General features: G+C 33.8%; 2 protein-coding genes across 2 annotated transcripts; one reads left to right on the top strand and one right to left on the bottom strand.

The window, feature by feature from the left end:
• Positions 1–239: 239 nt before the first annotated feature.
• Positions 240–3,962, bottom strand: LOC114183582 (sequence-specific DNA binding transcription factor). Its single transcript, XM_028070655.2, has 2 exons — positions 2,944–3,962; positions 240–518 (listed from the first exon to the last, which is right to left on the bottom strand). The coding sequence occupies exons 1-2, from the start codon at positions 3,830–3,832 to the stop codon at positions 505–507; spliced, it is 903 nt and encodes a 300-aa protein (XP_027926456.1). The 5' UTR covers positions 3,833–3,962; the 3' UTR covers positions 240–504.
• Positions 3,963–11,081: 7,119 nt separating this feature from the next.
• LOC114184705 (putative ubiquitin-like-specific protease 1B) lies at positions 11,082–12,151 on the top strand. The gene is made up of 5 exons (XM_028072016.2): positions 11,082–11,361; positions 11,468–11,596; positions 11,674–11,777; positions 11,863–11,953; positions 12,041–12,151. Exons 1-5 carry the CDS (start codon positions 11,233–11,235, stop codon positions 12,149–12,151), a joined length of 564 nt encoding a protein of 187 aa, XP_027927817.2. The 5' UTR covers positions 11,082–11,232.
• Positions 12,152–15,477: the final 3,326 nt, after the last annotated feature.

The raw sequence follows: 15,477 nt of genomic DNA, 5'->3' as shown, positions 1-15,477 counted from the left end.
AATACTTTTAGAAAAGACAGAAAAATAAATTTACTTTAGTTTTAAAAAAAACTTGCTATATTTTACATTTTTTATAAATATTTTTTAAAAAATTATCCGAACAATATTTAAGAGGTTTTCTTAAATAAAGAAATGTAATGTAGTATAGCAAAATGAAAAGTATAACATGGAATATTAACAACCAATTTTCACCTTTAAAAAAAAAACCGAATATGAGATTTTTTGGAGAAACACACTGGTTAACTAAAGTTCCAATTGAATATTCACAGCCCCTTTGTTCATTTTTGTTGAAATGCTGGAAGAAGACAGATAAAGTAAATTTACTGCACATAAAGATAGTTTTGGACTACTAAGATTCTAGAACACGACCAAATTAAAACCTTACTGTAAAAATACCTTTCCTAAATTCCTTTTTCATTAAAAAAATAAAAAGGCTAAAGATGCTTCCATGTCCAATGGTAATGTGTTTCTGTTGTTCTGGATCAGAGTCTCCATCACCGTTTGCTATGAGACACTGTCTGCAAGGGAACAGAGAAATATAACCCATTAGATTCATTCCACTACCTCCAACATGGGAAAGAAAAAAAAAAGCATAATAAATCAGTGAAAAAAATAAAAACATAATAAATCAGTGTCACATCCGACAACTAAAGCTATATGAGAAAGATTTAACCATGTAATACAAATACCAGATATGGTCTCTAACAAAGAAAAAAAAACCAAGAAATATGATTCAAGCTAATGAGTGTGTGTGCTTGGTTGGCCTAGTACATTTATCTTACTTAAAATATATATATATATATATATATATATATATATATATATATATATATATATATATAATGTAACTTCAAATAATATAATAATGCCTCTCACGGTTCCTTATAAAAAATGCCTTCCACTGCTATAGTGTAAGTTTGTTAAAATAATTCTAAAATATTATAACATTCATGAATTTAAGTATTATGGAAGAATAAAACAAAGAATGAAAATATTTTCGATAGAAACAATATTAAATGACTTAAATACATTAGAAATATTAATATACTATTATCAAAGTAGTCTATTAAAATAATAGTATTTTGATATACAAAGCAAACAGCATTATTAAAAGACTATCACTGTAAACATGTTATTAAGAAAAAAAATAGTACTAAAAATACTGCTACAACTATGATATCACTTAAACAAACAAAAAACTGTAGAAGTTTAAAGTAAGAGTCAAACAAATTTTTCATAAATATATTTAAAAAAAGATAATATCATTATTAAAATATAGAATAAGGTTGCCGATCCATGCCACATCAATAATTCCGAATTAGTAAAAGAAAAGTGGAGGAGGTCTTGATGAGTAAAATATAGTACATTTTTTATTTAATCTGATTTTAAATGATCCAACTAACAGAAATTAATCTTCCTAACTTTTAAGTTTCTTTGAAGTATTTTTATTCTTTGTTTTTTAAAAAATATTTTATTTTGTTCTGATCTTGATGACATAATAAAAATATTAAAAATATTTATTTTCATTTATATATATAACCTATGTTTCACAGAACACTTTTATTCTTTAATAAATAAAACTAATTATTTATTTAATAAAATAAGCTATTGAACAATTTGACTTTATTCCAAAATTACTAAATAATTTTTTAAAAAGATAATCATTGCATTATTTTTAACACCATTCTATATTATTTTAATGTTTTTTAATATCATTCCTACCTATTAGATTATATCATTTTTAAATCCTTAATAATTATTTCAAATGTATGGGTTTTCACTTTACCTCACTATTTTCTGATACTGCAAGATTTCTAATTATTATATGCCCATCACTGTATTTAGAACAACAAATAGTACTATGGCTCAAGCAGTTCACTGCTAACCCAGATTCTTAACAAAAATCAAAATGTTCCATTATTGTCCCATATCATCATAAGATAATAAGCATAAAAAATTGCTGAATAAAAAACACCATTCGCTACTTTTCATGTTAAATTTATGACAATGGAATTCGATGAATGACTACTGGCCTTTAATTTACAACTAAGTGTGCTATGCTTTTTCTTTTGTAAATTTAATCATTTCAGTGCTGCACACAGCAGTTGTTACTTGTGAATCAATCATAATCTTAAGTACTAAACTGCATCCATCATTCATTTTCTTCTACCATGGGAACACAGTAGTGTCTCTCAAAACAAAGAAAATAAGAAAAAGCAAACGAAAATAGGCTTGCAGCTGAAGTTCTGAAGCAGATGTTCTAATGCAAGAGACAGAGTTTGACCTCTGTAGTGATAATAGAAAACTCTTTTCTTAAAGCAAAATTTTCTGATTCGCCTTTTATTTAAAAAATATGACCAATAGATGTGAAGTTTGATGACAGAAACACATTACTGGTATGGCTGATTTTCAAAGAGTTTCGAGGCACATATTTGTGATTAGGTTTACATGGATTTCAACCATTTGAATCTTACATGCATTTGTAATTAAAAATATCATGAGATAGCACAAATCCTCATCTTCAAAAATCAGATGCCAACAAAAGCCTGGGTAGAACTCAGAATGAACAAAAGAAAATGTTGAAGAAAACACTTTAACATGTAAGGTTCAAAAGAAAGGTGTATCATGCTATACGAGATACCCGTTATGAGAATCATTAAACAAATGATTCAGAGCCAATATCTGGCTTTAAAACAACAACGCCACGAAAATACTGTTACCTATAACTAAAGAGATTAATTACAATCAATCAAAATAGCACATAAATAACAACAGCACAATAACTAAAAATGCATAATCACATTAAATAAAGTTATAGTATTCATAAAAGAAGAAAGTAAGAAGGTAACCAATCAAACAGTGGTTGATGATAATTGGTTTTTGTTATCTGTGAATTTTGTCTCTTATGCAGTGATTGGCATGAAAGAAAAGAGGGTAACTAACCAGTTGCAGAAGAACGCTTGGAGTTGGAGCGATTCATTTTTTGCAAGTGAAGCTGAGTTTCCATGAAGAGTTTCATTCTCTGGGTTTCCAAATCCTTAGCAAACTGCATTCTCTGTTTCTCCAACTCAACCATTTGCCTCTGTTTAGCTTCTTCAACTCTCTCATAAATCTCCCCAAACCTCTCCAACGCTTCTGCAACCTCTCTGTAACCAAATTCCCAATCCCTTCCTCTTTTCTTCTTCTCTCTCTTCTCACTCCCACTGCTCCATTTGGAACCGTTCGAATTATCGCTATCAGCCTCCGCGGCGGCCGCCGCCGCCGCCGCAAAAACCGAGAAATTCCGCCGGAAGTATGAGTCGGCAACGCTCTCTGCCGCTGGCGCCGCCGGCGTCGGCCGCTTCTGGGAGCGGGATCGAGGACCCACCGGAATGAGGGCCCACGCCGGGGACTTCGCCGGAGGAGTGCTCCGTCGATCGGCGGAGCCTGACTCCGGCGGGGAGGGCTTCTTCGCCGGGAAATTGTCGCCGATGAGGAACTCGAGGCGGCGGAAGAACGGCCAGGCGGTGGCGGAATCGCCGGAATCGGAAACCCTAGCCTTCTCGATCTTGTACTTCTTCTTGAGCGTGTCGATGCGGTTCTTGCACTGCACGTCGGTGCGGCGGGCCCTGGCGCCGGCGTGGCCGTGACGTGCGTTGACGGTGTCGGCGACCTCCTGCCAGTGCCTCTGGCGGAGGTTCCCGCGGTTGAGTTCGAGGTGGCGCTCGCCCCATGCCTCGATGAGCGTGAACGTGGCTTCCTCCGACCAGCAGTCTTCCCGGCCGGGAAACGGCGACGGCCGAGACGACGGAGGGGTTGCTGTGTGAGGCGGAGCTCCGGCGATGGAGTCCATGATGCGCGTGGCGGTGGCTGGGGCTCGGTGGCTTTAGATTAACGGTGGTATTTGGTGTTACGGTGAGTTCGGTTCGTCTGAGGAACCTTTGCCTATGTGCTACGACGTTTGGCGATTAACGTGTGGGAAGCACTGTTTTTTTATGTTTTTTTTTTATTTTGTTTTGTAGGTTAGGGAATGTTTGTGGGCCCAGATCATTTTCGAAATGTTATAGGCCCCGGGTTCCGGTTGGGTCTGAGATGGTCCATATTAGGGTCATTTCTTCAAGCTATTGCTTTCTGCATCCACTTTTTTCTTCATGCACCCCATAAAAGTGGTAGTTTCCAAATTATCCTTCTTTAAAATTTTAATAAAAATTCCTACAACTCTTTATTTTTTATATTCTTTTATTAGATGTTCTAGAAGATATTTTTGAATTTGAAAATATATTATGAAACACTCAATCCGAAAAGTATAAAAAAATATATTTTGAATTGGATGTTTCGAAAAAATTTTATGCCGATTGAGTATTCTTAAATGTATTTATGCAGAAATACCTTTCGGGTTGGATGTTTTTGAACCTAAAAATCTACCATGGTAAAAGGGGTTGGCGCACTGGTGTAAAAATGGGATATTAGATCAGGCACATTAGATCGGTTGTATAGGAACCGGTCTAACAATTCACGCGATGGTAATTTTGAAAATAACTTCATTTACATTAGATCGGTTGTGTGGGGAACTGATCTAACATGTATACATTAGATCAGTTTAGGGGGAACCGATCTAACGTTATTTTTTTAAATTAAAAAAAGGTGATGCTTTTAAATATTAGATCGGTTAGAATTATAATTGATGTAATGTTTTTTTGCACAAACCCACGAAACCCTTTCCCCTCTCTCGTGCCTCACTGTGCATCCGCTTTCCACTGTTCATCTTCTTCTCTGTTTTTCTGCACATTTGCTTTCTTCTCCGTTTGCAAACCATGAATCCCTCTTCGTTTTGCTCTACTAGCCTCCATGCCACGAACCACCACCTCCACGCCACGAACTGTCGTTTTCGCCACACCACGAGCCTCCGTTGTCGCCGCACCACGAATCACCTCGACAACATTCTGAAAGACCACGAAGGACCTCGACAGAAATCCCTGTCTCACGTGGAAGCTATTGCACCTTGACGTTGCAGTTGCCGCACCTCCGTTGAAGATGCTTGAGCTACTGTCGTTGTTGCTTGACGTCCTACCTTCATTTTGAAGGTGCTTGAGCTATTGTCACCGCTTCTTTGTTTGTTTTGTTTTTCGTCTTCACTCCTACCTTCATTGGAAGATTACCATCACTTGCATTGATAAAGGTCAGTTCCTCCAAACTTCATTCATTACATTGAAATTGTTGGCTGCCTTTTTGGGATTTGAATTTTGGTGAATGTGTTAAATTAGTTCTTGGAATTTTAGTGCACATAAAATTGGTCAGTTCCTCCAAACAATTTACTTTGAAATTCAAAGCATAAGAGTGGATTTTATGTTTGTGGCTGGTTTTATGAACTTGATCTTTTATCAAGTTCATTCATTTATCTATTTGCAAAAGCAGTTAAGAGTACCGGTTGAGTCACTAAATATAATAAAAGTATATCGTAATTAGAGTCACTAATGAGAGCACCTATTTGCAGAAGCAGTTAAGTCTTTATCACATCAATAATATTTATTTAAACCAACTTCTCATGTCGTGTAGTAATGGATCGAAGTTGGATGAATACAATTTGAATCAGTGATGTCTATGAGAATGACGTTGAAGAGTTTCTAAAATTTGTTGAACGACATGGGACTGCCTTGAATGGAAAATATTTTTGTCCCTGTGTTAATTGTTTGAATGGGAGACGACAAGAAGTTAAGTTGATACGAGAACATCTTTTATGTGATGGTATCCTGAAGAGTTATACAACGTGGACCTGGCATGGCGAAGTTTTACAACTTCCAACCTTATCTCAAAGTCAAGAGTTTAATCCATATTGTGAGGATCATGGAAGATATGATTGAAGATATTGGAAAATAAAATTTTCGTACAGCACACGTGTATGATTCATTGAAATATGATTCGGAAAAGACTTTATATCCTAGTTGTACGAGTTTCACTCATTTGTCATCGACACTAAGATTATTTAACATTAAAGCCAAAAATGGGTGGACTGATAAAAGTTTTAGTGAGTTACTAGAATTATTGCATCTAATGCTCCCGAAAGGTAATACATTGCCAACCCATCATTATGAGGCAAAAAAGATACTATGTCCGATGGGTATGAAGTACTAGAAAATTCATGCTTGTCCCAATGGTATTCTTTATAGAAAAAATTTCAAAACATTAACTAAGTGTCCAAGATGTGGAGTATCGCGATACAAAGTTAAGGATGATAATGATGATGATGATGATGATGATGATGAAGATAACATGAAGAAGGGTCCTCCTGCAAAAGCGTTATGGTATCTTCCAATCATACCTCGATTTAAGCGTTTATTTGCTAATGTTGATGATGTTAAAAACCTTATATGGCATGCAAATGGAAGATCTTTTTCAAAAACCATTTGCCATTCCTTGAGATAAAACAGTCTTCGGTGTTGACAATAGTGATATACCATTATATATCCATATGAACGATGTGTACGAAATCATCCAGGGGCATCAGATGCTGAACATTATAGTTATTATTCAACTATGGATACTGTGAGTACATTTTATGTTATATTGTGAAATCGATAATTGTCTCTAAACTTAATGGTTTGAATGCAGGTATTTAAACGAATATGTTTCCAAAACAGGGAATGTTGATGTCTATGGTTTCCTTGAGCCTTGGCATATACAAAAGTCTGGAAATAAACATATGGAATGTCAGACGTACATTCAAAATTGGATGGGGAAATCAAAGAAAAGAATTTACATGGCACCTTATATTCATGCATAAGTTCATCTTAGTCACTTTAGCTATTAATTAACTAATTCAAATCACTAATTATATTTCCTTTTTAGGTCTCATTGGCAATTGGTGATTATTTGTCCAATGGAGAATATTGTAGTTTGGTTATGCTCATTGCACAAATCCATCCCCTCAGCCATGAGAAATATACTACAGAGGTATGTTGTAGTCCCTTTATAATGTGTTATTTATGTCATGAAATATGTTGTAATTGACTAGTGACTTTTAGTGCTTTGAATGTGTACAATGTGTTCGGTGGTAAATCAACTTCATCTTCACAAAATTTCAAAGTGATTTCTCCTAAGGTATAAGTTTCCATCTTTTATATTGTATGATTTGTACTTTTTTTCATATATTAATTACTATAAATTTGATCTTCTTAGTGTAATATCCAAAAAGAAAGTTTTGAGTGTGGATACTATGTCATGTACTAGATGTGGACCATAGTTCGTGCTGCTCTGAAAGATTCTTAGGATGAGGTAAGGATCAAAAGACTCCTCTTTGAAGCATGTTTTTATGAAATACTTAATTAATATGCATTCATTGCTTTGAACTACAGGTTTTTAACAATGTTGAACTATTACGATCTGAGAAGATTGATGAAGTAAGGACTGAATGGGCCAAATACTTCTTGTAGCTTAAAAATGTTTATATGTAAAAATTTTCCTTTGTTGCATTAGTTTTCTTTCACTTAGGAAATATTTTGGTCAAATCCATTGTTGGATTTGAATTGTTGTTTAATTATGTACTCTATAAACTGCTGGAACTGCATTGTCTGTATTTATTTGGTTTTGAATGCAACAGGTTTTGGTTAGTTGCAATTACAAAACGCACTTTTAAAAAAAATAGCAAGTATTAGATCGGTTATGGTCTTACCTGATCTAACATGTTGAGCACTTGTTAAAAAACAATAAGATCTAATATCGGATGACAGAAACTGATCTAATATTGATATATTACATCGATTTTTTTCAACCGATCTAATAACTTATAGACATACTACATCGCCTTATATTAGATCGGTTTAGGAACCAATTTAATACACGCTCCAGAACCGATCTAATATTCCATTTTTGCACTAGTGGCGAAGGAGAGCTTGTGAAGGATCTCATTGAACCCTCTCACCAGCTTCTTTTAACTTGCACACCCAACATTCTCTTGAACGGTTTGGCCATCGGGGCTAAAGGAATGGTGGGTCTCAATAGATCTTGCACCTTTCTCCTCTCAGGTTTTTCATTCCTTTGAAATTGTTGGATGGTTGTCCCGTACTAATTGTAGACAATTTGTAGTCTACCTATTGTTACTAGAGTGAAGTTATGATCATCATTCCATGTTAGTTAGATGCAAGTATTTGTCTAACTATTAGGAGTTACACATCGTTATATTAGTTTTTTTAGATGGTTAACTTATATATTGTATATTCTTTGGATTGTGTTAATTTATTTACTTGAACAAATTTTCATTAGAAACATGTTGTTATTTGTGACATACTATATTTGATGCATTTCTATGAAATAAAAAATCATTCTGACAAACAATGATAAGTTGCATGAAGTAAGAACTTAACATGGTAGTCACATCAAACCAAAAAATTCGCCATTAAATCGAATTTAAGTTCACTAACAATTTTCATACAATTAGTACACGAAAAATGTAGGTCAACAAATTAGCTAATTGGCCATGTAGGGATGTTAATGGAATGGATAAAGTATGGGTAGTAGCACTTCCATATCCTATTTGTCGGACCAAAATTTGTCCCGTATTCATACCAATATCCGTTTGAGTACCTGTTATGTGAGTACCCACATATTTTTTTAATATTCATGAATATTCACGGGTACACGCGGGTATTTATAAAAAAAAATTAATATTTAACAACAACTTCTAATCATAATTTCAAATAAAAATACAATGCATAACATTTATAAATTTCAAATAAAGTGCAAATAATCCATTTAAATAATGTTGAATGAATTTTACAAATAAATGGAGATTTTTTTAAAACAAATTGATAAAAAATAACCCATTAAAAATTAATGTATTAATGTTTTAATCATTTTTTTATTTTTTTAATTTAAATTAAAGTATAACGCGTACTAGTATTCACGGATACAGATATTATGATACCCGTATCCCGTTAACATGCGGTTATAAAAAAAATACATGTACTCATTATCCCATTTTCAATATTTATTTTCTACCTATTACAGATTTTATCCACAGATATCCATGAATACGAATTTTCTTGACATCCCTGAATTTATGTGACCATCATCATGACAACGATGATATGGTACTACACTTTGATGCTCTTCTTCTACCATACGAACAAATATATATATATATATATATATATATATATATATATATATATATATATATATATATATATATATATATATATATATATATTTATTTATTTATTTATTTATTGTGCATCTCACAAGATACGATAAATAATTCCATGGAACAACAATCTCATCTCTAATTGGCAGAACACTCCTCTTATAACTCACGGAGCCAACTTAGCCTATGTGTGAAATACAACACTGCCTCATATTTGTCATGGCATCACCCATGTCCACACTTAGCAAGTTACCCAAAATTATTGTAGCTGTAATGAAATTTAACATAACATATGTGGAGAATTGTCACACAATATGGATATGAAAAACAACGCCAACACATCTAAGGTGGTCGTCATCTCATTAACATAAAGGCGAAAATTGTTTGTATCTCGACGTTACCTCTCCACAAAATTATATGTCAAACCCTTATATATATTAAGGGTATTGTTGTCTTTTCACTATCATGTGAGAATACATATAGAGCCTGTTGAAGTGCAGAACGAAATAGCTTTAAATTAGTTACATCCATTAAAGGATCTGTTATTCCTTAAAATTGTTTTACTTTTATCATTTTTTTCAAACTCTTTATCTTTATTATACATTTAATAAAGTAATTTTTGAATCGAATAAATTTTCATTGTATTAGTTTCTATAAAAAAAGAAATATATTTACTTTTAGTTAAATTTTCAGTATTGCAATAAAAATTAGTTTATATATAAATATATATTTTCGATTTTGAAAGAGTGCAAAACAAAATTAGTTTTCACAAAGGATAATGATACAATGCCCTGTTTTTTTGACCCCCAAAGTTACCCGCCTACGTGGCAGTTAATATTTTAATATTTTTAAAGCAGACGGGAAATGGAGGCAGCGGTTTGGGAAAGTAGCGTAAAGTGCACGCGCTTTGATTGGACAAACTTTTTAAAAAAACACATTGGGCATTCTATTTTCCCTCGTTTCTTCCCCTCAACTTTCTTTTTCCCGTCAACTTTCTTCTTCTCCTCAACTTTCTTCTTCGAGCAGAGACGCAGAAAGGCATTTCAATCGCAAGGCTTTGTCTTCCCAAAAAAATTATCGTTCCATAAAGGTTGGTGTTGTGGGTCACAGTGGAAGCGGATAGCGGAGTTGCGGAGAGTGGTTTGGGTTGTTGGAGGCGGCGGGTTCCGCGGAAAGTGGTGGTTACCGTTGGATTCATTGCTTGGGCGGTCTCTCGTTGGCGTAGTTGTTGGTTGATTAAGGCCATTCACGGAACGAAGATTTCTCCGGTAGGTTATCGTGGAAAACCCCTATTCGAAGATTTAATGTGGTTTTTTTAACTTGGCTGCTGGTACATTATTGATGTTGGGTTGAACGGGGTTTAGCATGTTCTGCCATTTTGCCATTACAATTGATAAATGTAGTGAAACCCCAAAATGTGCGTATAGGGTTGTTTTGGTTTATCTTGTCGTCCATTGTTAATATTGATGGTTTTGTCAGGGTTGGGATGATCCATATGTCCCTCGCACACATGAATGTGTTTTGAAGTGGAAATACCCTATAATGCACTTTGTTAATTTCGTCTATGAGGTTATCCAAGTATGTGTTCGGAAGTTCAAAATTTAAATTAGTTTATTTGGTGTTATATTGTTTTGTAATATGACAATTTGTTGATGATGCGTTTGTTGGATTGTTGATTCCCGTCATATGAAGTAATTAGCCATATGAAGTAATTTCTCGAATTGGACATCTGAAGTTTATTTTTCATTCCTGTCATAGAAGGTTGTTGTATTTGTGAAGTAATTTATGATTCCTTGATTTGTGAAGTGTATTTTTTGTTGAATTTCTTTTGTTGTGATTCCTTATTGTATTATTAATAAATTTTGATAGGTTGTTGATGAATCATGGCTGGAAAGAGTAGAAAAGATAAAGTTTTAGAACAGGAACGAGTAAGTGTTTTGAAATGATGTTTTTCATGCTAAATTTGAAATTGTTATATGAATAGTTAATAATGCAATGTGTATTTTATTTTCATTGAAAGGTACGATTAATTAATTTTGTCGACACAAAATATATTGTTCGCATGAATAATCTATTGATAACAATTATATGAAATTGACATAGTGCGTTGTGGAATGCAGGATTGGCTTTTACATGACAGCAATAAAAGAATTGCAAACAGACGTGTTTGGAAATTAAGTGACTATAATACCTTTTTTTGTAGCTTGCTGGTTGGCATGGAGGACATCCTTAGCGCTGAATTTGTATACATTTTATTACTGTTGAAGATTTATTATTTCTTGCCATGGAAGTTGACGCCTTTTGTTATTTAGGTATGATAAATAATTAAGTCTTGTATGATTTTTGTAGTTGTTTGCTCCAATTGTCCATGGTGATCATTGGTGGTGCTACTGTGTGAACCTTAAGACGATGAAATTTTTTGTGTTTGATTCCCTAGGACATAGTAGAAACAACCGCACAAGGATAGACAACTACATTGTAAGTATAAATTGTATATGTTTATTACACTAATTTTTTTTAATTTTTTCCCATAATATGTGTAACTTATATGGCAGGCGCGTAACATGGAATTGTTTTTGTGTATGTTATTGAATTGTGAATCGGAGAAGAAGCCATCTTTTGAAGTGCTGTGTGTGGACACTCCAATTCAACCTAATGGGTAAGTTGTAACATTTTGTGTTCAATGAGTGTAATTTAGCACTGCTTAATGATGTCTGAATATTGTGTTGTATTTCATTTGGCAGTCATGACTGTGGGGTCCTAGTATTGAAATTCATAGAGATGTGGGATGGTGTAAGTCAATTTAATGGCAAAGCCCTGCCTAACTACACTAATGTAAGTTGACTGTTATAATATGTTTTATTGTTTATTGTGTATCTTTGAAGATTACAGTTGGTAACATTGTGTTGATGTTGTTTTTAGGAGGAGCTGCAATTAATTAGGCAGAAATTCGTTTGTGATTGGGTTTTACATGAAGATAATGTCCTTCGCGATGAAGTAATTAAGCACTACGATCTGCTGTTGAAGAAATAGCTACTGTGAATATAGAAGTTAGAATGCCATCAGAGGATTTTTGAGACAATTTTACATAGGGATAATAGGGATGTTAGATTCAGGTAGATAAAGTCAGTTATGTTGGCACAATTGAATATATTGTTTAATCATTTGTTGGAGTTAATATGTAGTTTGTAGATTGACAGATACACTAATGATCACATGCTATTTTGGATTGGTTTAGTAAAACAGTTGCAGTGCTTGGTGTACAAAAACTCCAACGTAACAAGGCACTTATGAAGTCGGAAAAGGACAGTTAAATTTCGAAGAAGAAAACTTTATTTTTAATTGAATGTTCATTTTGAAATACTTAATGAAGTTTTATGGTGATGATTGATAGTCATGGAAATTTGTAAGGCCTTTGGATTGTGTCGAAATTTATCATTATATACTACAAAAACAGTTGCAGTACTAGGTGTACAAAAATTGCAACGCAAAAAGGCACTTATGAAGTCAAAAGAGGACACAAAAATTTGGAAGAAGAAAACTTTATTTTTAATTGAATGTTGAATTTGAAATACTTACTGAAGTTTTATGGTGATGATTGGTGGTCATGGAAATTTGTAAGGCCTTTGGATTGTGTCGAAATTTATCATTATATACTACAAAAGCAGTTGCAGTACTAGGTGTACAAAAACTGCAACGCAAAAAGGCACTTATGAACTCAGAAGAGGACATTTAAATTTGGAAGACGAAAACTTTATTTTTAATTGAATGTTGAATTTGAAATACTTAATCAAGTTTTATGGTAATGATTGGTGGTCATGAAAATTTGTAAGGCCTTTGGATTATGTCAAAATTTATCATTATATACTAGAAAAATAGTTGCATTACTAGGTGTACAAAAACTGCAACGCAAAAAGGCACTTATGAACTCAGAAGAGGACACTTAAATTTGGAAGAACAAAACTTTATTTTTAATTGAATGTTGAATTTGAAATACTTAATAAAGTTTTATGGTGATGATCGGTGGTCATGGAAATTTGTAAGGCCTTTGGATTGTGTCGAAATTTATCATTATATACTACAAAAACAGTTGCAGTACTAGGTGTACAAAAACTGCAACGCAAAAAGGCACTTATGAACTCAGAAGAGGACACTTAAATTTGGAAGAAGAAAACTTTATTTTTAATTGAATGTTGAATTTGAAATACTTACTGAAGTTTTATGGTGATGATTGGTGGTCATGGAAATTTGTAAGGCCTTTGGATTGTGTCGAAATTTATCATTATATACTACAAAAACAGTTGCAGTACTAGGTGTACAAAAACTGCAACGCAAAAAGGCACTTATGAACTCAGAAAAGGACACTTAAATTTGGAAGACGAAAACTTTATTTTTAATTGAATGTTGAATTTGAAATACTTAATCAAGTTTTATGGTGATGATTGGTGGTCATGGAAATTTGTAAGGCCTTTGGATTGTGTCGAAATTTATCATTATATACTACAAAAACAGTTGCAGTACTAGGTGTACAAAAACTACAACGCAAAAAGGCACTTATGAAGTCAGAAGAGGACACATAAATTTGGAAGAAGAAAACTTTATTTTTAATTGAATGTTGAATTTGAAATACTTACTGAAGTTTTATGGTGATGATTGGTAGTCATGGAAATTTGTAAGGCCTTTGGATTGTGTCGAAATTTATCATTATATACTATAAAAACAGTTGCAGTACTAGGTGTACAAAAACTGCAACGCAAAAAGGCACTTATGAACTCAGAAGAGGACACATAAATTTGGAAGAAGAAAACTTTATTTTTAATTGAATGTTGAATTTGAAATACTTAATAAAGTTTTATGGTGATGATTGGTGGTCATGGAAATTTGTAAGGCCTTTGGATTGTGTCAAAATTTATCATTATATACTACAAAAACAGTTGCAGTACTAGGTGTACAAAAACTGCAACGCAAAAAGGCACTTATGAACTCAGAAGAGGACACTTAAATTTGGAAGAAGAAAACTTTATTTTTAATTGAATGTTGAATTTGAAATAAAATCAAGTTTTATGGTGATGATTGGTGGTCATGGAAATTTGTAAGGCCTTTGGATTGTGTCGAAATTTATCATTATATACTACAAAAACAGTTGCAGTACTAGGTGTATAAAAACTGCAACGCAAAAAGGCACTTATGAACTCAGAAGAGGACACTTAAATGTCCAACCAGAAAAGTTTATTTTTAATTCAATGTTGAATTTCATATAGTTAATGAAGTTTTATGGTGATGATTGATGGTCATGGAAATTTGTATGGCCTTTGAATTCAAATTTGTATGGCCTTCCACTTCGACGCACGAAGCTATGGCAGCAATCCGCACTGTCGCCGCACTGTCGCCGCACTCTCGCCTTTAGTATAAACCGCAAAGCAAACTTCTATTTTTCTAACACAAACTTAATCCACTCTTGCGCGTGTATCACAACCTCACCATTCACTCCACCTTCTCTCACGCGTTTCTGCTACCGTCTGCTTTAAAAATATTAAAATATTAACTGCCACGTAGGCGGGTAACTTTGGGGATCAAAAAAACGGGGCATTCTATCATTATCCTTTCAGAAAATAAGAGAGAAGAAAAACTAATCCAACGAAAACACATAATGGAAGTTGGAGAAGGAAAAAAAAATGAAATGAATATATTTTGAATACTAAATATTAGAAATGATTTAAAAATACTTTTAAGTTCCAAAATCTAATTTCCCAAACTAGTTGAATGCGTTTCCAAAATGGAGTGGTCTTGGTTTTGGAGCAACAATTGTAATTTCCAATACCTTAGAACAAGTGGACCATCGATGTACGGACACGCAGTGCCGTCCAATACTCGAGGTCCTCTCCAGGTGTTTGCTGGTAGAATTAGGCTTGTCTGAGGCCACTGTTGCGCTTCCTACACATTCATAACCTTTTTATCAAAATCCATTTGCGGCAAGTTTGAAGAAACCTTCCTTCAATTGGTTCATGATTTTAGCCCACTGTTGGTTTTCATAACCTCGTGATTGAACTCTGGGGATCTTCACATCTCTAGAACTGGCTTGGTAGGAGATCAAACTCCTTTATATTGAATGTGACTCTATCTCAGTTCAGTGTCATTCATGGTCGTCATCAACATCAATCATCACCTACGCGGAGTATTGTTCTCAGCATCTTCCAGTGAAGATCCCGACAATGGTAGGTAACATTCTCCCATAATCACACAGAACTTCACTCTATTGCACTGTACTTCACATTCAACTCATGAGCTTCAGTTTCCCCTGCATGTTTAGCATACACACCTTGTTTGTTATCTTTTGCTGCTTCGGTATGGTATTGAAA

The sequence above is a fragment of the Vigna unguiculata genome, chromosome 5 (genome assembly GCF_037176805.1).
Source record: "Vigna unguiculata cultivar grain cowpea cultivar isolate G323 ecotype 2 chromosome 5, ASM3717680v1, whole genome shotgun sequence".
Taxonomy (NCBI): Eukaryota; Viridiplantae; Streptophyta; class Magnoliopsida; order Fabales; family Fabaceae; genus Vigna; species Vigna unguiculata.
This window is presented reverse-complemented; position numbering and strand designations above follow the sequence as displayed.